Source organism: Phasianus colchicus, chromosome 9 (genome assembly GCF_987193195.1).
Source record: "Phasianus colchicus chromosome 9, bPhaCol1.hap1.1, whole genome shotgun sequence".
Taxonomy (NCBI): Eukaryota; Metazoa; Chordata; class Aves; order Galliformes; family Phasianidae; genus Phasianus; species Phasianus colchicus.
The window spans coordinates 14,772,621-14,795,152 of NC_143444.1; the positions used below are offsets into that span (position 1 = coordinate 14,772,621).

Genomic DNA, 22,532 nt, shown 5'->3' on the forward strand with positions numbered 1-22,532 from the left:
ATTGATATCAAAAGGTTAAGGTTTTGATGTTTCTAGTCTTGGGTTAAGCTTCTGATGACAAATCAAAGAGATCATATTTCAGATTGGTTCCTTCTAGATTGGTAAATTCTTCCTGTCAAGAAAAAATTCACCTCGAAATACTGCTCATCTGCTCTTGACAACTACAAATAATGTTTCTTGAAGATATTTCAAAGAAAACTAGGTGGTGCAAATTGCTTAAATGTGTTTGAATTTATTGCTGCTTTGCTTTGCTTGAAATCTTTTTTTTTTTTTTTTGCAAGCAAAAGTTTGGGTGCAAGATGAACAAAGTCAGGAAAACATTTTTAATGTCAAACACAAAACTATTTGTTTGTTTTGCCAAAAACTGTATGTAGAGACATGTATCGAGTCAATGCATGTCAATGTTTTTTCTTTTATTCAGGTTTGAGAAGGCTAGAGAGATCTTGCCTGTTGTTTTCTATCATTATCTGTAACACTGTGTGGCGCTCTTGGTCAAATAACATTTTTATTTTGCCCACAGTGTAAAGTTCAAGCACGTAAACAGCCTCCACAACAGGAAGTCTTCCTAGACAAAATATTCATAATATTTCTCAAGCTTTATTAAATAAATGAATCTTTAGATTAAAGCTAGTTCATACAGATAGACATAATGTCTATGCTTAAGTTCTGTTGGAACAGTAATGACTTGCTTTCTTTTGAAAGTAAGCTGTGCTTTACACATGTACATCTTTTTTTCCCCAGACAACTTAAGATGAGTGACTATCATGGAGCAAGAACTGAACTCCTTCTGCATTTCACTGCACAAATTAGACTCAGTGATTTCTGACAGTGAAGAAAGAATGAAAGAAAGATGGTTAAAAGGGATGATCTGCTAGTATTCCTGAGAAATTCTTAGCTCAGATCAGTATGATCCTAAGCTTTAAGGTGCGTGTACGTGTGAAAAGTAGAGCCGTTCCATACATTTCTCTGAAGGAATGGTACAACAGAATAGACACAGGATATGTGAAGAACCACCCCCACAAGCCCCCCACCCAGACAGACGCCAATCTAAAATTTTAAAATTCTGCAGAGGTGTTTCACTACCCAAGAGGGTGGTAGTAACAAATCAGCTTGTGCTGCGTATGGTGTTTTTACACTACTTTGTTTTTTGGAACTGAATTTTACCTGACAATTTACTTAATAGTCACAGTTCTGATGTCTTCTCAGTTTCCTTCCTTTTAAACTATTTCTGTATTGTGTTTGCCAGATCACTTAAGGATATTACTGGGGAATGCAGAGAATGACTGCCCAAATCAGTCATCTTCTGTTATAAAAGTTGCCTGTGTAACTTTTTCCTACTGTCCAAATTATATCCCTTTGAGAACCTCTAAGATGCATCTTAAAACAAAACAAAAACAAACCACTGAGTGTAACTGTTGGAACTAAGCAGTAATGGGAAAACAGATGTCTTCAGAGAAAGAGGGAAGAAAAAACTTCTACTACAAATAAGGACAGGCTAGATGTAGAGAAAATGCAATTGTTTATTCATCTATTATTTCCATCTCCAGGTAACCATCTTTCACAATTCCTAAAATATGAGATTATCTGTTCACTGTCTACTTCAGACTGGGACCACCACCAGCTCAGAGGCTGTATGTCAGCTGATTACTACTGCTGTGCCTCAGTATGAGGTAGTGGCTTCAGTTTCCTGCTTTGAAACGAGAAAGGCAAGCAAAAAAGTTATTTTTGTTATTTGATAGATATTTCTGTTATTTCTACAACAGAACAATACGATCTGACCTTCAATCACTTAGCAACTGAAACCAGCCTAAGACCTACCAAAGTAATGCTATCATACTGATTTGAATAGAAGGATGTAGAGTGATGAGGCACTTTTTTCCCAAGAACCTGGTATTAGAAAAATGACGACTAGCATTTGACTTTCCTATGTATGATTATACCTTACGGCTGCTCTAAGTGCTGTGTCTTTCCTCCATCGTGGAACAAATGACCATGTTGAATGGCAGGACCCTGCTGCTTGTAGGGGACCCATGCCTAGCAGCAGCTGCCCCCAGAACAGACCTGTTGCAGCTGCAGGACAAGCCATTGACAAGTTAGTTTCTGATGGGAGACCTGCACTAATTTTAGCTCTCCTGACTGATGAAACCTGTGTACTAAGCAATAATGTTAATGACTGACAGGCACTGCCTGTCTGGCAACCAGCTTTCTGGAAAAGTAACACTTTGTGTAGTGAGCTAGGAGGTGAAGCCATGCCTGGGAGGTCAGGCTGTTTACAGTGTTATGCACAGGGTCTGTGAGGTATGGGCAGGAAACATGTATGTGATGTGGGGAGGGAAACAGGATTTTAGGGTTGCTGTACTGTCCTACATAAAGGAGAAAGATGGGTGGATTGTGGTGCTCTAGAAACATGCCTAAATACCTAAATGTAGGCTCTACTACTTTGGTATTGTTTTACTTTTAAAAAAGGGACGCTTCAAATTTTGGACAAGATACTAAGCTTGGAAATCAGCTTTATATAGACACTTTTTCTGGCTTCTATCTCTCAAACTTAGTTTTTAACTAATGTTTAAAAAAAAAAGGTTGGAACATCATTTTTAATCAAACATCAGACCAGTATGCTTTAGAGGGATAGCATCCTGTGAAACTCCCTGGAGGTGGGTGTTCAGCTGTTGTGTATGTAGCAACAATATATTTCTGATTGTGGAGACAGGTAACGTGCATCTTCCCTCTTGGATATATACTGCATTTATGGTCTTAGGTAACTTTCTATTACCTCTAAAAATTTAGGATTTCATTTATGTCTATGTGGCACAGTTGGTCAAAACTAAAAGTCTGAGTCCATTGGGTTATGCGAAGTGCAAAATAACCCAGATGCATAAAACAGAGGAGCAAAACAATAGGCATTAAGATCCAAAATGTATACTGAAGAAACTCCTTAGCTTTACACTGCTTTGAGTAGTAATTTCTACTTCCATGTCATACAGCTGTTAAATCACCTTTTTCCCCAGCTTTGCCATTCTCATCCTCAGAGCTGAAAAAAAAAGAAAATAAAGCCACTGTTATTTTAAGTCAAACTTTCTATTTCTGGTACTAAATCACTGTGTTTAGAATAATGAAGAATACACATACCTCCAATGGTGAATCCAGCAGAATAAGCATTGTTTTAGTGTTACAGAAAGAAATTAGTAGAAGGCATTAGTTCTGGTTACTTTATTGCAAAGTGAGCATATATTTAAGAAAAAAAAATATCCCATTATTGCTACTTGAAAATTAGCACAGCTCTCCTGTTTTGTTTGCTACCTTCACTAACACATTGCAGACAGATGGTATTGTCCTTTGCAAGATGCTGGCAGATTAAAAGGATGCATGAATAATTAAAAGAACCCTTTGTTTAAACTAAACTCCTCAGCAGGAGCTGTAACTGCTTGGAAACCTTTTTCTTTTATGTTGATGTTCACAGATCTTTCCTCTTCCTCCTGCAGTGAGTCAGGGTGGCAGTTAGTCATATTCCTGAATTAAATCTGACAGAGTAATTTATCCGTATAAACATGAGTATGGCTATAGTCTGTAGCTGGATATAAGGTGGGTTAGTTCAAAAGTGACAGTGCAGAGCAGATGATTAAATGTTAAGGTTATTTTCAGAACAGCAATATAATGCTTTTGTTTGATACGTAAGAGCCTCCCCCACTAAGCTGTTGATCTGAGAATGCAGTGGCAATAATCTTCAGCCCTCTGACTTGGTAGTTTGAAGAGTCCCCCAAAATAGCATCTCTTCCCTACACTCTGTGTACTGGGGCACAAGGAGGTCAAAGCAGCTGTTTACTTGATTTATGTAGGTCAACAAATGTCCAGCTCAAATTTTGTTTTGATCACTGAAGCTTATGTGATTTGCAACAACAAACACCTGTGTGTAAGTTTATGTCATGGGACCAGAGATGTTAAGCTTGGCTCTTACAGAACTGAGTACTGTCTGCAGACCAAAGAATTCAAGAGGGTTTGAATCTTGGTTGTTGGTTTGACAGAACAATTTGTCTGATATGTCATTTAAAAATGCGCTCCTGGACTATTGATTATCTTGCCTTCTACAGCACTACAAAAGAAAGTGGTGTACAGACACTTCCTTTACTAAAAAGTTTTGTTGCATAGTTCTTAGCACAAATGGAGCAACTACACAGTTTTTCAAGGTTGCATAGCTTCCAGTGATAAAGCTAGCTTATGTAACCAGGTACCTGCCAAAAGCCTTGCACTTTCACTTCACATGAGACACTGATGTATATTGTCTGGGAGCTTTCCTGCCTATTCAGCTTCAGTTGTTTTTTTTTTTTCCTTCCAGTTAACACATTATGCTATCTTTTGTTCCATCACAAGGGCTTTTATTTTCCCTAGTGAATATTTAATCTTCAAAACATTTGCATTACTTAAATACAAAGAAAGTACACTCTAATAAAACAAAATGCTAGCAGGATAACTGTAGTGTGTCCATCCTTCTCTCTTTGGCATTTCCGAAAGCATGTACCAAGCTCATAGAGAAATGAAAATTGCTACCATATGGAAGAGTGTCCTACGTGTCTGCCACCTTGGGGCCATGCTAAAAACTCATTATTTGATCCCATAATTTCTCTGTCTAGACCAGTACATGGAACGTATTCTCTGCTTCCTAATTGTCCTTTACCATCACTAGCTTTTCAGTAACTTCCTCTGAAGGTTCATTTCTTTTCCAAAGTAAGATTGTCACAGAAGGAAATCTTCCCTGTCCTATCCTCTTTTGCTTTCCGATCCTTCTGAGAGCCTTCATTATCTGTTTAATATTAAAATGCTAAAATTGCTTACCAAAGCTTTCCTTTCAGAATTTTTGAGAGGATTATTTTTGTTCTATGGCTTGTTTTAGGAATGAAAGATGAGGGGCCAAAAATCATCTTATTTCCCTCCTTTTCACTGGCAGTGTTCAGGGCGAACCTGCTAGGCTGAAGCATCAGTGAGTGGTTTGAAAACAGTTTATTTCTCTTAAGAAACAACGCTTTGTCATACATTGTTCTAAAAGTAAGAGGCTTTCCTGGTTTTGTTTCATTTTTAGAAGTAGCAATAGATTATGGGACTGCTTAGGAAAAATTGAGTCATTTCCTGGCTTTTTCCACAGATCAAAATGCCCTGAGGAGTGATGATAAATAGGTGGAGGGGCAAAGGGAAATATGGCTTAGTTCCATAGGCTACTAGGTACTTCAAGGCACTCAGCTGGAGGCAGTGCTGAATACGGGGGGTATATTTCTGCCTTAATTACTATTAATTGGAATCAGGATTTTTCATAAATTGCTGTATTCTCTTTGGCATAGTACTTGTAAATAAGTGGGTAAGAACAACAGAAATTGATAGAAGCAGCTTCCAAATATCTCTGCTAAATTTGCCTCTTCCTCTGAAGTCAGCACTAGTTTTCCACAGATTTCCAAAAAAGACTGTTCAGAGACTGGCAGGGAAAAATAAAACTTCAAAAGTTTTTTTCTGGGAGATAAAAATAGGCGAAGATTGTTACAGGCAGAGGTGCTCAGCTAACTTCTCATACGACTTGTTTGTCTGAATGGTACTTGTAGCAGAAATGCAAAGTTACAAGTGATTGAGCACCTGGTGGAAGGTAGGGCCAACCCAGGGAAGCTCAGGTGCATGCAATAACTCTGAGTGACCGGAAGGGGTAGGACCAGAATCCACCCCTTCCAGACCTCATTTAAGGGCTGACAATGGAGGTAAGGGTATTTCCTTAGGGAGATCCCTGCCTACCTGAAGCTTTCTGAAGGTAAGCAGCTTTTTTTCTTTGTTTCTGTGCCCAGGGCTGTTACATCTGAGCAAGTCCTTCCTTACTGCAGCCTACGACTTTGTTGCTCTGCTGGCATTGTTGCGCTTTCCATTGCATTACAATACTTGGTTTGTGGTTACCTCTTGGAAACCTCTTTCCCAGGCCTGGTCTATTCTACAGAGCAGGCTGTAGGATGAATTGTTTTGCTAGCAACCAGCTTCCGGATGGTGGGCATTGATTCTATTCTGTCTATAGATATGCGGTGGGGAGTAATTAAGAGACTGACTCTCAAGAATAATGGGATGGAGCAGTTGCTGGAAAGGTGTATCTTGCCGGTGGCTGGCCACTGCTGCTTTCAGCTGCTGGCATAGGACTGTTGGCAACAGCTTTTGCTCCTAAGGGATTTGGAGAAGTGCACAGATAGCAGAATTGGTGCTTGGGGGAAGCAAAGGTCCTTCTGAGTGATACAAAATGCAGTGACCTGGTTGATCAGAAGTGCTGGGCAGCACTGCTGGAGTATTTCAAGCTGTATTGTGCATGACTGCATGATGTTGTTGATGCTCCTTATTTGAGAGCACTGATTAACAGCTTTTCACTATCAATGCAGACAGTTGCACAAATACTTGAAATTCCTTTGATATCCAATGCCTACCTGATTTTTGGCTTTGCTTTTATTGTAAATAAATACTAGTCTGCTACTACTAGGCAGGGTTCTAGGCAGGGCTTTGTATTTTTGCTTCTAAATTGAGAAATTACTGAGAATATACTTGTGAAGAGAACAGAGGAAGAGAATATAGAATCAGAACCTCTGGCCTCCCTATATTTCAACTACAACTTTTTTTTTAGTGTAGAATATGATTGCTGTCTGCAATCTTTTGATCTGTAAATACTCCTAAATGCAGTTTAATTATATGCTTTAAAATGTAGTGTAAACATGCTATTCTTTCAATCTTTCTTGCTATTATTCTTTCAGCCTTTTATTATAAAACTTAGTAGTAAGAAACAGACATCTTAATGTGAATAGATAATAAAAAAAGTGTTAAGAAATAATACTGTTGACTAACTAAATGTAGGGAGGTAAGCTTTTATCATTTCTCAGAACCTATAAAGATTAAGTTAAAGTAAACAAAAAAGTTAAAACTTGCATAGGTGTTGTTAAGGCAAGGCTGGAAACGTTGATTTCAGAAAAAAAGTGAAGTATGGCTTGTTATTAAACAGTCTTTCTGATTTAAAATGCAATTTAGATTATGTGGGAAGTACACAGAATGCAGATAGACACAAAAAATTTGCAGTAAGACAGTGTTAAGAAGCAGTGCTGTTAGTTACCTAGTAGAAATGAAAACTATCCTTCTAACTGAGGTAGTATTAATGAATCCTTTAATTGTAACTTTAAGTAGGTCCACTTCTACTCTCTGAAAATCACAGAAATTCTTTTCTGAGATTGGTGGTAGTTATTGCCCCCAGAAATTTGATATGGAAACTAGTGCAGTGCTGACAATGAAATTGAGCAGTACTAAAATGTAGATTAGAATTTGTTAACAAAAGAGCAAAGAAATAATTAACGATCGTGTATTGGTCCATTAAATGAAGTACTGAAGTGAAGTGACTGTTACGAGGTAGAACTTTGCTACATAAGTGAACAGCAGCGGCATGATTTTCTTTTTCTGTTACCTGTTAGTGAAGGATCTTCGGTACCATCTCCAGACACTTGGCTCTGAAGATGAACACGGTCAGTAGGTGAACTTAAGCGTTCCTCTTGTTCTCGTAGGGAGATGGAATTTTTGTGGGGTGCATTGTTCATGCTTGTGCCTAGGCTGCTCGCGGGGTTTGTCTGTGTGATTTCTGTGGCTTTCCTGCTTGGTGGCTGGTAAACCTGACTGTAGTGGCCAACAGGATGATATGATGGTTTCTCAGATTTGCTGTCATCATCGTCATCATCAATGATAACTAATTCTGCACGGATAACCCCATCATATCTTGTCAACTTCTGGTCTGCTTCTGTGTCGTCATCATCAATGCGTTGATAACCCATGAAAATCATTGTAACTGGTTCTGAATCATCCACGTAACATGGCACAGCTTGGACCATACGGTAATGAACATCTTCCTCATCTTGAGGTGCAAGGGGTGCTTCATTAGGATGACAGGAACTTAAAAGCCTTGTTTCATCATGTCTTTCTGTTGTATTCTGATAAGTTTTTAATTCCTCATGTATAGCACTTTTCCCATTATCTAGCATCTTGTTCTCAGGATTAACATGTACTTTCTTCTCTGGATCCAAAAGTATTGGAGAGGGAGACTTTGGTGTTACTTTTTGAAGATCAAGCCCGTTCTCTTTAGGTTGCTGTATAAAGGTTTCTGCCACAGGGGAAAACTCTGTCTGACTGAGTCCATTTATCTCTCTTTTGTGTGTGTCTTCCAGCTTCAGTCCAGGAATTAATTTGTCTTTCTGAGGAGTAACTGGCCTGCAAAACTTGTTTGCAAACACAGGCTCATGATACTCTGTGGGAGACTGGGAATTTTTTTCATTTGCCTGCCTTAGAAGGTCTTCCACCTCAACAGGAGCAAGTTCATCCATCCTATTTTGCGTTGTGCTGCCATTTGAGGACACTGCATATACTGACTTCCTACCATCATCGTAGACTTTAATTCCTGTTTCTTTAAACTCATTTGAGGGAAGAGGTATTGTTGACAACACTGTGCTTTCACCTGTCTTCATGTCTTTTTCAACTTTCATTTCCATTGCAAACAATGCTGTTGAAATAAACAAGTACTTAATCTGATGATGAAGCAGCTGGGAGATGTTATAGAAGAGTTCTGACTGATGGAGAATAAATGTCAGACTGAATTGGAAGACATGTAAAAGTGTAACATCTGTAACCAATATACTAGGTTCTCAGTCTGAATCCCCCACTTCTATCCTGTCAAAACTTGAACTGGAGAAAATATTTCTTGTTGGATCTACTTCTTATGGAAAAATAAGCTGATGAGAAGCCAGTATTTGTGATGTGATTGACTAAGAAAGCCAGATTTAACCTTGGCTTCTAGTAGTGTAATTGGGAATAGCAATTGAAAAACCTTGACATGCGACATTAGTTCTGGACGCTCAAAGGTTTTAGGAACTGTTCTAACTGATGATAAGAAATAAGTTGCTACTGCCTACCCCATGGGTGTAACTACTGGTTATAAAACGTGAAGGGGGAAACTAAAGTTATGATAGGTAGAGATAGGTAGAGGAGTGAGTTACCAGAGGGAAGTGTCAGTGTTGAAAATATTTGATTTCAGTTTCAAAGGTGCAAGCTGTGCACCAGCATCCCACCTCTCAGTTTTGATGACATTACTGATAACATAATATGGCTTCATTGAGAAGAGCATTGTCCTGTATTGACAGTACTTATTCTTTCCTGAAGGCTCATTAGATTCAAGGTTTAGGAAGCTTTTGCAAACACTGGCCACCCTTTGCAGTTAGTGGTGAGCAGTACCTTTTCTCTTTTCTTCATCATCAGTGGTAGCGTGCCCTGCCCTTCTCAGTGCAGAGGGTCTGAAATGCTTGGGAAGGTCAGGTATGTTGGCATATATGTAGTCTGCTGCCTCTGAATAAAGAAGATCCATAATGAGATCCACTATGAATTTGTTTTTTTACTGGTTTCTATAAGAACCTTTTTTTAAATTCTTTTTTGAGTAAACATACCTCCTTCAATTCCTGCTTTTTCGGTCTTCACAGACTAGAAAAGAGAACCATTGATAAATGTGGATTAGTCAACTTCAAAACTGTGAGGTAAAGAAAAACACTGCCTAGTTATCATGAAGTCATGTGTATGAGAGGTACCTAAAGATGGAATCTGCTCAGCTGGAGCATGACATGTGGGAAAGAATTCTTTTTGTCATCTTTCCCAATATGATCTCAAGTCACACAAAGTAAAATAGGCATTAGAAAGTTAACCAGAGACAGCCACACACTGTGGCCTAAACTGGTTGTCTTCAGTGATTTTCAAAGGCTACAATTTGATGTTCCAGTTATGTAACTCTCATCTTATTTTTAAAGTGTAGGTGTATTGTTAAGAACAACTGGAGAAATAAAGCTGAGTTTCATCAGTACTTTTTTTTTGAGGTTTTTAAATATCAAAATGACCTTTAGACAAAAGCGAATGATAATGTTAGGTAATGTTTCACTCTCTCCTCTCTGAGGGGAAAGCACGATGAGGTTTAACGAGTCGCATTGCCTGAAGGAGTGTAAGTTGGTCTCTGCATCGTTATGTCTATTTTTTTGCTGTAGCGCGATGTCGCTGATCGGTGACTGTGCTATTTTCTTGCTATGTGCTATGAATGAGTAATATGAATTGCTTTCTGACTTCCACCCTTGCCCCAAAATGCAAATGGAAACATGGGCACTTGAACAGTATAATTTCTTAGCCCCTCTTTGTGTTTGAACTACTGCTGCTTCAGAAAAAAAGTTAATGACCACTCGCATGATCTAGCTAGTTGTTTCCTTAATTATGATGATGAATGTCTAGTGCATTCTATGTCTTGTGTAAATTTGGTACTTACCTTGATTATGTCTTCTGTTGTTTTCTCAACTGACTTAAGTTTCATTAAAATAGCTTCTTCCTTTGCTGAGACTTTAATTTCCTCTTTTTCAAGGGCCTCTATTTCCTTCTCCAGTCTGCAATTGCAATTCATTTTGATTTAATACCATGTAGAGAGCAATATCACAGATTCGGTTAATGTTGAATGCAGACATTAGGAAGGCTAGCTGTAAATCCCGCTCTGATATGGAAGCAGCTTAGAATTTCACATGCTCAGAAAAAAGAGATAGTATTCTCAAAAAAAAAAAAAGTATGTGTTACAGATTCCTTCCAAGCCCACTGTGGAAGTAGCGGCTGAAATTACGTATTTTTCATTAGGGAATAAGTAAGGAATATATACCCCCCTCACAAGATTTTCTCATTTTAAGCAAATTTTCTCTCTCCACTGTCTCAAGGAATTTGATTCTCTCCTATAATTACAATATAGAAATCAAATCTGGTTACTGACACTAGGGTTACGACTTTGTTTCTTCATTCTGCATGTGTACTTGCATCAAAAAAATGCAAATTCTTTAATTGTAAATGTTGACAAGAGCTAAAGAGCCATAGTAGATCACCTCTAGTGATGTTCCAGTACACAAATTAAACTGAATTCAGGAGGTTCATGGAAAGGAAAGTTGTAGGCAATATAGTAGCTGCAATTCCACCAGAATCACCTTTATCCATTGAAATAGTATTGCATCCATATTTCTGAGAGAGAAAATGGGTATTATGCTGATATAGCAAGATGTTGTTTGATTAAAATAATACCATCTGCAAGTACTCTTAATACAACTAAATCAAGTAAAACAGCACTTAACTAACTTTCTAGTATGAAAACTCAGTAACCCAGTGGTAAAGGGCTTTCTGAAGCTAGATTCAGAGTCAGCAAGGTAAGTCTCTACAGTTTTGCGTGTGAGTGTCAATTCTGAAGCTTCAGAAAATGAATGTAACAATGTCTGATAAAAAGCTTACGCTTGACTGTGAGATGAAGAAATGCAAGATAATACTGATATGCAGCTGGAGGGAGGGAGATTGAGAGAGTTATTGCAGAGAATTTCTCACAGCAACACAGGCTTTTGTCTAGTCTAAAAAACTTAAAATCACTCAGCTTTAAGAGTTCCACTTTTAGGTTTATGAGCCAAGACATTTGCAGCCATGCAAGTGCTTCCTAACTGTTGATCCACTTTTCGTGTATGTGATTCTCTGGGAAAGTGCTCAAATTATGGCTCTGGAAAGCATTCATTTTCAGCAAAACAGTAGTAATGTAAACTGCAATGGATTAATTTATCAAGGACAAGCAGCCTGGAAGGTTCACGTCTGCAGTGTCTGCTCAAGTAATATCCTCACAAGCATTACAAATGCATTTGCACGAGAAATGGGGTAGTTCATAAAGTCATTGACATATCACATCAGGTGTTCATAACCACTTTCTAAATGTGCATTTGTGACATTTTCTGCATTAAGAAACAACTTTTAATGTTTCATTTGTTTTCTGACTGTAGCTAAGTCTTGTCAGTGTGACTGTGTTTTACAAAGACTACAAGCCTATAACAATATCAAATACAATAACTCCAAGTTCTCTAGAACAGCATGATATTCAGGACTTGGTTCATCAATCACATTTAGTATTACAAATCAGAAGTATGTTGTCAGTCAAGACAGGGCTCAGGAGTTATTTTCTTTAAAAGCTTTCATTATGTAAAAGATTAAGCTCAGTAGTCAGAATTTCTTTTGGGCCACTGACCTGTACATTATTTAACAGAGGCTACAGCTCCGTTCTTTCTCTCCTCATTTTGTTATATGCTTAAGCTATGCTATACCATTTCTTGTACACTAAATAAAATTTTTAAGGTATCTCTTACTAACACTTTTCTTAAGGTATCTCTTACTAACACATTTTCTTAGCACTAAGATGCTTGATGAAACACTTCTAGTCAGGAAGGTCTGTGACAAAATATCTTGTCTCTGTAAATGTGAGAAGGAGAAATCTATGCCTATTCAAGCACACCTCTAAGGTAAAATATCTTGGTCAAATTCTTTTCACTGATGTGACTAAGGCAGTGACATTAGGGAGATGTCCCATAACCTATTTTTTTCATATTTGTAGTTAAGACGTTCATTCTGCAGAGGCACATATTTGTTGAGATTTAATAGAAGGCTCGTGTTGTAGCCTGGTAATCATGGAAGTTGCTTCTCCATTCAGAATGAAGTCCCTAATTCAGCTCTGAGCTGGGACTTGAAGTAGATCTCACCTGCTGTATAGCTTCAGTATCCTTGTTCATCTCTATCTTTTTTGGGAATATTTTTTTGTTTTAACTTGAGGGAAAAAAAACAAAAGCAATTTCAGAATGTTCTGTATTTGACTGAAATAATGTCCCTCATTGTTTTTGAATTTGTCAGAAGTTAGTGAGTGTAGGCTTAAGGCAACTGGAAATGAAATCAGAGATGCTATGATTAATCATAAGATGATCGTATCCAAAGTTAAAAATATGATAGACTGTATCCCAAAATGCTAGAAAAAAAAAGCATTGTTTTGACTTCTTTGATTCTCACCGAAGTCAACATCAGTAAAAGTAATCTGTCCTCTTTTTATAGCAGTAAGCAGACACAATAGTTACATGCAGAGAAACATTATTTAACTTCTCTATGATTATTTGAGGAATTTGAATAACATTACAATTCTTGCCTTTTCAAACTCAAAATCATGAAGCTGTGCCAATAGATTTTTTTTTAGCTGCTGGTGAGAATATCTTTTTTTTTTTTTTGAAACACAAAAATGGTATCTCAGACCTTAAAACTGTGATGTGAGGAATAGCACATTCAAGACAAAATTAAGAAAAAAAACAAAATATCCTTGCAACACTATGAAAGAAAGTAACGCAATGACTGTACCATGTTTCTGCGCTTATAAAGTAGTATCTAATATTTTGAAATGTATTTTTACAAGGGACTTGTTTGCAATATTGTAATGCCAAATTTGTTTGTTAAAAGTTCAGAAGCATAATGAAGTGAAGGATCATTAACTTTTGCTGTAGTCTTGACTCTAACTGCTGCTAGATACAGGTGGAAGAAGAAAAATCCTGGAAAGATATACTGAGAGGAGAAAATAAAGATTAATTCAGTGCTCAGTGGGGCTAAGGAAGAATTATACCTCTCTCTCCATATGGAAAATTGCAATGAGAACTTGTTTCTTTTATACATGCTACCAGTATTAAGATGTAAATAACTTTTTGGTTCATTTTCAGAGGATATTGTTTGCATGCATGCTAATTCAAAGAAATCAAAGTCATTTTTGACTTCGTACAGCGGAAAAGTTAGACTTAAATCTCTTTCCATCATTTGAGTCTTTAAAAACTTCCTAAAAATGTCATTGATTCAGAGAATTTTTTAGTTAATCACAGTTTGTGTTTTGAAAGGTTCTAGCAGCTGCATTGGTTATTATTTAAAATAAATCTTTTGAAGGAGCTGCTGCATCTTGCAGATGAATGAAGTATGACGTATTTACTGTATGAAATCAATCCTTTGGATGTTTCTTCTTTTTGACTAAGGTAAGTTATTTTAGAGGGGAAAGTAAGTAACACAGAGCTGGGTTAAGCAAGGAGCTTTAGAAGCTGAATTTCTAAATTGGAGGTTCTTCTGCCAAACAGTGTCTGAATTAAGAAATAATACAGCTGAAAAAGAAATAATACTTGACTGCTGCTGGCTACTAGCTCATCTGTTGCAGTTGACGCCACTGCTACCCTAGAAGAAAAAAAGTGTGTATGGATGAAATGCATGATACCGGACCAAGGAGAAAATGCAGCTTAGCAAGTCCTCGCATGTTTTGAGGTGAGTCAAATGCTTATAACAACAGCTCTGGAGTCTACCTACCATTAGCCTGCCTTCAGGTCATTACAAACTAGTTGAGTAGTCCTTAGTTACAAGATGCTGTTTGTACATTTCTAAGCATGCTGTTTAGCAGCTCGTTCTGTCAAGAATGAATGCTCTTTGCTGAAAATCAAGTGATAAAATGGGACTGATTCTTCATTCACTGTGTTCCCTGACACAAGCCGTGCGTGCACGGCTGACTGTAAGCTCTATCAAAGATGGTGAGAGAGAGAGATTGTATAAGTGCTGTTTCTGTCTGTAACCAGACTGATGAGCTACTCCTCTGTAAGGTGACACAGGCCACCCTCTATTCACTGTTTTATTGTTGATGCAAAGAACAGAAACTTCCCTTTTATCTTGAAATGCCCAAATGCTAACTGATTGGTACATAAATGCTAGCTGTATTTGGCATCCAAGTAAAGATTATTTCAAAATTGGGGGCCTATTTAGGAAGGTGGCAGAAATTCCTCTATTGGGAATAACGTGCCTACAACTGCAAGCAATTCTCTCAGAAGAGAGAAACAGGCTACTATATGGGTAGTGGGAAAAAATCTTTAAAGCTTTTTTTTTTACATTGAAACTGGAAAACAATAATTATCAGAGTGGTCAGGATCTACCTGAAGCAACAGTGAAACTTAATAATCAAAGGTGTGGTAGAAAGAAATCCATTGAGCTTTTCAGTATATCTGGTTTTTACTGCTTGACAAGTACATATACGAACAACATAGCAATTTCAGACTTTGTTCAGAGATGTGACTTCATTTAATGTGTGCAAAGTCAGGCAGGTTTCTGCTAGCTTGAGTGCTATCTATGGTACAACAAAAGTATTGTGCAAGTGCGGTGCAGTTATGTTTTGTTATTTTTATTGGATTTGTTCACTTGACTTGGACTTGATGTTACTAGATTTTTGTGTCTCTGACTGGTTTGAAACTGAGTGGGGTATGTCTGAAGAACAAAACATGGTACCTGGAAAGACAGAATAGATGCTTCTTGTAGAGGCTGTTGCCAGACAACTATTGAACACTGGTAAAAGTATAATTCATAGGTGTATATGTTTGATAAGAATAAACCTATTTAACCTCCTAGTTCTGAGAGAAGTTTCCATGTGATTCAAGGTATGTTCTCTCTTCATTCTTCATATATAAAATCAAATATTGTTGCTGAACTCCTCTGTATAGAATGAGCATAAAAGCTGTCAAAGTCTCTAAGGCATACTGATTACTTAGTAATGGGAGTAAATATAACAATAATGAAAATGTTTAAAAGCCTTGCTAGGAAAAGAAACATCTAAACTGTTCTTATAACTTCAGCAACAGTGGTATAAACTCCTTTTCCGCTGCTGATTGTTTCAGTAGTGTTTCTCCATTGTTAACTCCATGGTCAGGAATTGGTCAGTGCATTTCTGCACTGTCTTGGCTGTTGTTTTGTGCACTTTTTTTCTGGTGACCATCAACACTAATTATTTTCTGTTTGCTGTACTGCAAAACATTAGTGACAGAAGGAAATACTTGCTACCTACCACTTTGTACCTGCAAGGTTTCTTATTGTAAAAGTGAGGAGTGTTGTTTTCTGTTATGTTTTTGATTATTTTTTTCCATTTTATGTTCATCAGCTGATGCATTTCACTCCAAATAAATCTGAGCTATTTCAAGAGGTAGGAGTCATTTTAAGGAGGAAGTAGAGTGGGTGAATTTGCCAGGAGAAGCTCACAGATGAGACAAGTTAGTTGGTGGTACTGATATTAATAGCAGGTGATTGTTAGTTAACCATGGAGAAACAATCAATTCTAATAATAGTATGAAACATTCAGAAGTTTCATTAAGCCAGTGTAGTGAAATAAATAGCCTTATTTTGTAGAAAATAAACAATGTTTGTAATAGGAAGAGGAAGGCCAGCATATGCAATCAAACATTTTACATTTAATGTACAGTTATGCAAGTCAGTTATTTCATTTTCATCACTATTTGCATTGCTGGTTTATGGTTGGAATCCCAGCCATCTAGATATAAAAGCATTGTTTATGTTTTCATTTGCCCGAAGTAGCTGTGGATGTTCCATCTTTGAAGATGCCCAAGGCTGGCTGGATGGGGCTGTGGGCAGCTTGACATGGTGGATGGGTGGTGTGGGACCAGCCCACAGCAGAGGATGAGAACTAAATGGGCTTAAAGGTTTGTTCCAACCCAAGATGTATGATTATGCAGGAAAAGATGCCTTATGCATTTTTTCCAGACAATGTCAATCAAGTCTCTGGCACAAATTCAAGTAGGGGTGTATCAGACACATTTCTATAGTTAGGCAATTACAGTCTCAGGCATATATTAAGTTTACAAACTCAGGAACTTCACCTTATACTTGTTTGGTGTAACTTGTGTGGTTATGTGATGCTGTCCTAAGCAGGCAGCCCTTGAAATCTTACATTTGTGTGTGCATACATATGTAAAATATACACGTCATTTAAGTAAGCAATCAAGTACAAATGAATGGCTAGGCACTCTTATTTTTCTTTCCTTAAAGCATAAGTGCATTTAGACTCTTTTCAATGCCTTTGGCCAACTTCTAAAGTATTTAGAAGCTTCTAATTCAGGTAAACTTCAAAAATGTATTATCCTTCTCAACTCCAAACTGGAATTAAAACAGAGAAACTAAAATTTACCTGATGTTAATGTGCCTCTACAAATTAAAGGAGATTTTCAGTTTTGAAGTTCTAGTTTGATTACTGTTTTCTATTTGTAACTGTGATAAATTCTACTCAGGCTATAAAAAGCTTATATGGCTGCATTCATAGAAGTAAGGCTTAATATGGGTGCAGTAGAAGATTAAAACTAGAAAAAGAGCAGATAGAAATTAACAGCACAAAACTGAAGACAAAACAACAATTACAAGACAAGCATCAAAAGGCTCTTCAACTATAGTTAGAAAACTCAGGATTCGGAGAGATGTTGCAATAGCATTATGTATGACTGTATATCTTCAGCCCTTTTTGCTGAAATCTCTTGACTACTATAGGATGGTTTTTAATCTCAAACCAGCATTCCAAGTCTTCCCAGAAATAGGATGGGAGGACTTGCTGCCAGTGTTACTATGAGGCAGCTCAATTACAATGCCTTGGGTGCAGGGAGCCCCTAAAGTATGTTATCAGGTAACAGATTAGACTTAGATGCTGGAGATTAGTACCTTTCCTGATGATATAAATACTTCAGTGTTCGTAAGGAGGTGCATGTCTACACCACCGAAAAAGAAAACTTCTGAACACTTACAGATCTCCACTTTAGCAGCGTTGCTTGTTTTCTTAGGTGTCATCAAATCAATTGGCAGCAGAGTAGATTATGTTTTATTCTGCTGATATCCTTCCCATAACAATCTATACACCAAATCTGGTTCATGACTTCAAAAAAACAAACCCTCCTCACCAAAATTATTAGCGCACAAAGGAGACTTCAGTTCAATGTCCAGCTCTTACTCAGAGTCATAGCATTTTTTAAAATCTAGTCTATCCTTAGTACTCAGAGAAGCGCTGGACTGCTAGTGGACTGATGCAGAGCAGCTGCCTGCCCTGTGCAACTTCCCTGGCACTCTGAAGCCAGCCCTTCCCCACACAGCTCCTTTTCCTGTGATCACACTGTCACGGGGACTCATCTCACATCTTCATAATCACCACTTATGGGACGTTTTCCAGAGCATGCTATTTTCTACTGCTCCAACAAAAATTCTGCAGAGGTACCTGAAAAGCTCTGTTGATAAATGTTTTCTACCACGAAGTCAGCTTAATTATAGGACAAACCAGAACCAGAATTATCATCTGCATTAGAGAGATGAGGGTGACAACTTTGCCAAAATTGTGTAGGAGGACAGTGGGAGGAGAGGAGAGTATGGAGGAAGGCACCACTGAACTGAAAGAATAAGACATAAGGGTGATGATTCTTTTCTGAATCTAAAACAATAGAAACATTTCCACTTGGCAGTGTTTGCTTATGGGAAGTACCTGTCGATGTACCTGGATTTCTTTTGTGTATCGAGCCTTACTGTTTTTGGGAAAAGCTACCTTTGTCTAAAAGCATCCACAATTGCATCCATAGTAAATAAAGAAAGGGGATGTGGGACTGCCTGTGTGGTTCAAGTTCAGTCCTGTGTGGGAGGCCAGCACTATGGAATGAGATTTATAGTAGCATTTTTATAAAGGTTACAAGAAGACCTTCACTGCAACAGACTTCTGGGGAAGTGAGGACACAACTGTATGGAAGATATGCAAAAATAAGGCAAGTGACAGGCAAACTAGGCAGCTTGTCCTGTTCAGAAGTGCTGAGTTCTGGAAGAAGTCAGGTACAAAAAGCTGTGCAGGACCTACTGAAACAGAACTTCTTATGTGACTTACTGTTATTTCAAAATTTTTGTTTAATAATGTCTATCTCAAAGTGAAACCACGCTCTGCGGCTGGCTTACCATCAAGTACAGCATGACGAAAGGAATACTCTTCAAAATATTGTGCAGTTTAAGAAAATTCACAACATAGAAATCTGCATTTTGTGGGCTTAATTTTAGTTGATCAGAAAATTGAGCAGATTGCTTTATGCTGCACGTCGAGCCACTTCTATTTAGCCTTCACTGACACTATAATCTTTCATAAGGAAGAGAGAGATTTTTAAGGAAGGACCATTTTAACTCAGACAGAGGGGCAGCGGTACTGCCCTACCTGGAAATGTCATCTTCCAGCTCACGAGTTTGCTGTTGGTCCTCTTGATTTTGCTTTTGCATTTCTTCCTGCTCTTTTGGAGTGAGAGAACTGAAGCCATCCAAGAGCCATTTTTCTCGTAAGGCCTTTTTCTGATGGGGAAAAATAGAATTGTACTTTAAAAACTGGGCTAGTCAGAAATTTATTGTATTTGTCTTGCTGTCATAGATGTGTTTTTGTGCTGTATCTAGCATAAGGCAAGTGATGAAGGGGCAAGTGCTGCTGAAAAAAAAAAAAACACAACTAAAAACACCATGTTTCAAGGTTGACTTAAAAACCAATTCAGTAAGAACACTCACATTTGATTTGTTCATCCAGTGAAAAGGTGGAGGATATCAATTGCTGCCTGTAACAGATTAATATTTCTGAAGATAAGAGCATCACTTAGTAAAGCAGACGTTTGACCCAAACATACATATTACAGACTCATGCAGAAGGCTTCAGTCAGAGGTCACCTGGTTCCTTGGCTGATGGTGCTACACAAATGCTGAGAGGTGGATAAAAGATGAAAAGCTTCTGTAAATGAGATGGGGTGGGGAGAAGAGATCTACAGGGAGTTAGTGATGCAATGGTATCTTCTGAGTTTACAGAGAGCTGAGGTAATTAAGTATTTCATCTGGTGAAGAGTAGGACTGAAAATGTGAAGCCTGTGATGTTGATATCTAGTTAATGTACCAGCAGACCTCTTACGTGTTTAGAATCCCTACTCTTGAGTCATTCCAGGGGTCACAGATCTATGTTCTGATCTGTTTAGTGCCTGTGGAGATTTTTGTTAAGTAGTGGCTTGTAAGTAAGTGTCTTGCATGTGCATGTATATAGTCTAGCTAAGTAGATCTGTCTTCAGATTCTGAAAAATCTGGTTGTACACACTGATTCTTATGGCCACTCCACAACATCAAGAGTTGCATGTGAAAGTAATTCAATAGTTCAGTTACTTCTGGGGAGAGAAATATTAATGGAGATAGATTTCAAATTGGTAGGCTAGAGGTTGTAAGCCAAGCTTTCTTTCTCTTTTCCCTTCCTTCAGTTAACTTGAGAATATAAATCCAGGTCTGCCTTGGGGGAAGAAGAGCCAGAGCTCTTCAGTGAAACTTCTTCAATAAGAGGGAAAATGCATGTACATGAAGCTTTTAATTAACTCTGATTTCTCTTTGCAATTTAGATTCCTTGAGCTCTCTGATAGCCATGTTTTTGTTTTTTCCTTTTTATCCATCTATGTAGCTTTGTTAATTGTAGGATAAGGCTGAAGATTAAATTGGATTTTGACTACTGCAGCTTTTGAGGAAGAGTAGTACCCAGCGAGAAGCCTGTGTTACTCTCAGAGCTGCTTGGAGGGGTAGCTGGGATCCCTACTTGCCTCCTGAATTATTTGGAACATTTCTTCCTTGTCTTTTTGCTGTGAGGTTTCATGTGAGGTTATCACTGAGGGCCAGCTGGTGGTGGAGCATGCATATGGAACCTTGCTGCAGTTAAATGCATATTTTCAACTGGCTTCGTCCATGACACAACTGTTCTGATAGAAACTGCAGGTATAACAGGCTTGTTGGGAACTGTGGCACTCCTTGGTAGTAGTATTTTGCAGCAATTAGGAGCAATGTTTACAGACGTGCTAGCCCTCCAGGACAGTACTGTCTCACAATCCTGGATCCTAGGATATCTGCAGGAAGCAGAGGCTGCTCAAGAATTCAGTCTTGAGCCTCTGGATTTCGTTGGTAGCCTTTTCCAACTTCATGGCAATGGTATTTTAGGCTTAGATGAAAGTTGCAAATATTTTAATAGGGTGGTTTTACCTGATCTGGTAAATGCCTGTAATTTGGTGTTGGCATAATTCTTATTGATCACAAAAAATATCGCTCTCCCAAGTCAGAGGGAGCACAGTTATCATCTCTGAGTCAAAGAATTTTAGTGATAGGAAGTACTCCTGAAAATGTGAAATTTTAATTCTGCTCGGAACTGACGGTTCTGCACTGCTGACTCAAAAAAATAAATCTCTGATTCCTTGTGAAAACTGCAGCAAGGCTGGTACTGTAGTCCTCAGAAACTGATAACATCCATTGAAATAAATCCACTGAAATCAAATCAGTAAAATACGTATATTCAGGTTAGACCCAAGAAAACAAATTCCCTAAATGTAGATATAACACAATGATGTTATTTTTGCATTTTCCTAGAATAGTTTGCTGCTGCTCACTACTATGTAATTCCACAAACTTTCTTAGCTGCTTCTGGAAGAGTGACACATTACATAGCAGAAACACCCTTTGAACAACAGAGAACTTCTAGGTATTTGTCAGAGAGGGCTGCTCTGTGGAGGCACTGGCACAGTGGTGCTGTCAGGTTTTTATTTTTCTGCTGACAGCATTTCCTTCTGCTGTGAAGCATTTTCAGTGCAGTACTTGGTTGTGCTTTCATATTAGAGCTATAACATGGTAAAACACGCACATTTCATATAGGTCTTGTTACTTTCAAGGGAAAAGATGCCTATACACTCTGATCTGACAAGACCATGGAAATGTCCAGAATTCTAGAAAATGATCCTTCTCTTCTGTGGTTCGTTGTCACTCATGTGACTAATGTATGCAAATTCTGTGAATGATGTCCTACATGTGCTGCTGGTTTAAGTCCACTGTAATTAATTCTTGACAAGGTTGAACCAACCCTGAAAGATTTCAGATGTGCCCTTGAAAGGCACAGGTGTTTTGAATTTACAGGCTTTACTCTCACACTGGTAACAGCAGTTTATCTTACAGTTAGCTGGGAGAAACAAATGCCTCACTGGAGGCTGGATGTAGCCTTGGGCAGCCTGGTTCAGTGGTTGGTGACCCTGCACATAGCAGGCGGGTTGAAACTAGATGATCATTATGGTCCTTTTCAACCCAGGCCATTCTATGATCTGTATAAAGTGGGAGTTAGGTCATCACTCTTGTATTCTGTAAAAAACAGTAGTGAGGAATAGGGGGATGTCTAAACAGATAATTCATACTTCTTAAAAGAAAGGAGAAAGAGTCATTTTGAATTGATAAGTCAAACTTGAAATATAAATTGCAGCACTCTATACATGTGGAGGAAGACAGTCACATATTTGTTATTAGTCACAATTTTGTTACTGTTATGAGATTTGGAAAATATTCCTTTCTCACTTAAGTAATAAATTATACAATTGCGTGTCCTCACAGTCGCTATCTTGCAATAAAACCTTAAGCATGAAGCACTTTCTCATTGGCTTGCCTGTCCCAGTAAACTAACATAGGATAACTTGGCTCGACAGAAGAGAGAGGGTAGATGAAAGCTGAGAGCAGGTGTCTGTTTTGAAGGGGATTATGTTTTAAATATGCTCAGTGAGATGTGCCACACCCTAAATACTGCCTTCCACATCTTTCTGGAAAAACTTTATCTCCTCCTACATAATAGTGCATTTAAAATACCATATCTTGTCTATTTCTAGAAACAAAAATAGGATTTTTTTTTTTCCTTCTCCCTCTGCCTGAAAATAAAATAGTGCAATTATACCTCCTGATGATGCCATTTTCCATACTAAGTGATGTTGTAGTAGTGGAATTAGGGAGTGAAAATATCCAGTCTG

General features: G+C 38.0%; 1 protein-coding gene across 2 annotated transcripts in view; it reads right to left on the bottom strand.

Moving 5' to 3' along the window:
- Positions 1 to 292: 292 nt before the first annotated feature.
- PALMD (palmdelphin) overlaps positions 293 to 22,532 on the bottom strand; it is a 50,089-nt gene continuing 27,849 nt past the window's right edge. For both annotated transcript variants that reach the window (XM_090146286.1, XM_031614769.2), the window contains 6 exons: positions 18,911 to 19,041; positions 10,334 to 10,448; positions 9,477 to 9,510; positions 9,268 to 9,378; positions 7,457 to 8,539; positions 293 to 3,031 (listed from right to left, as the gene is read on the bottom strand). In XM_090146286.1, coding sequence (XP_090002412.1) covers positions 2,988 to 3,031; positions 7,457 to 8,539; positions 9,268 to 9,378; positions 9,477 to 9,510; positions 10,334 to 10,448; positions 18,911 to 19,041 — 1,518 coding nt within the window. In that variant the 3' untranslated portion in view covers positions 293 to 2,987. The remainder of the gene's footprint in view (positions 3,032 to 7,456; positions 8,540 to 9,267; positions 9,379 to 9,476; positions 9,511 to 10,333; positions 10,449 to 18,910; positions 19,042 to 22,532) is intronic.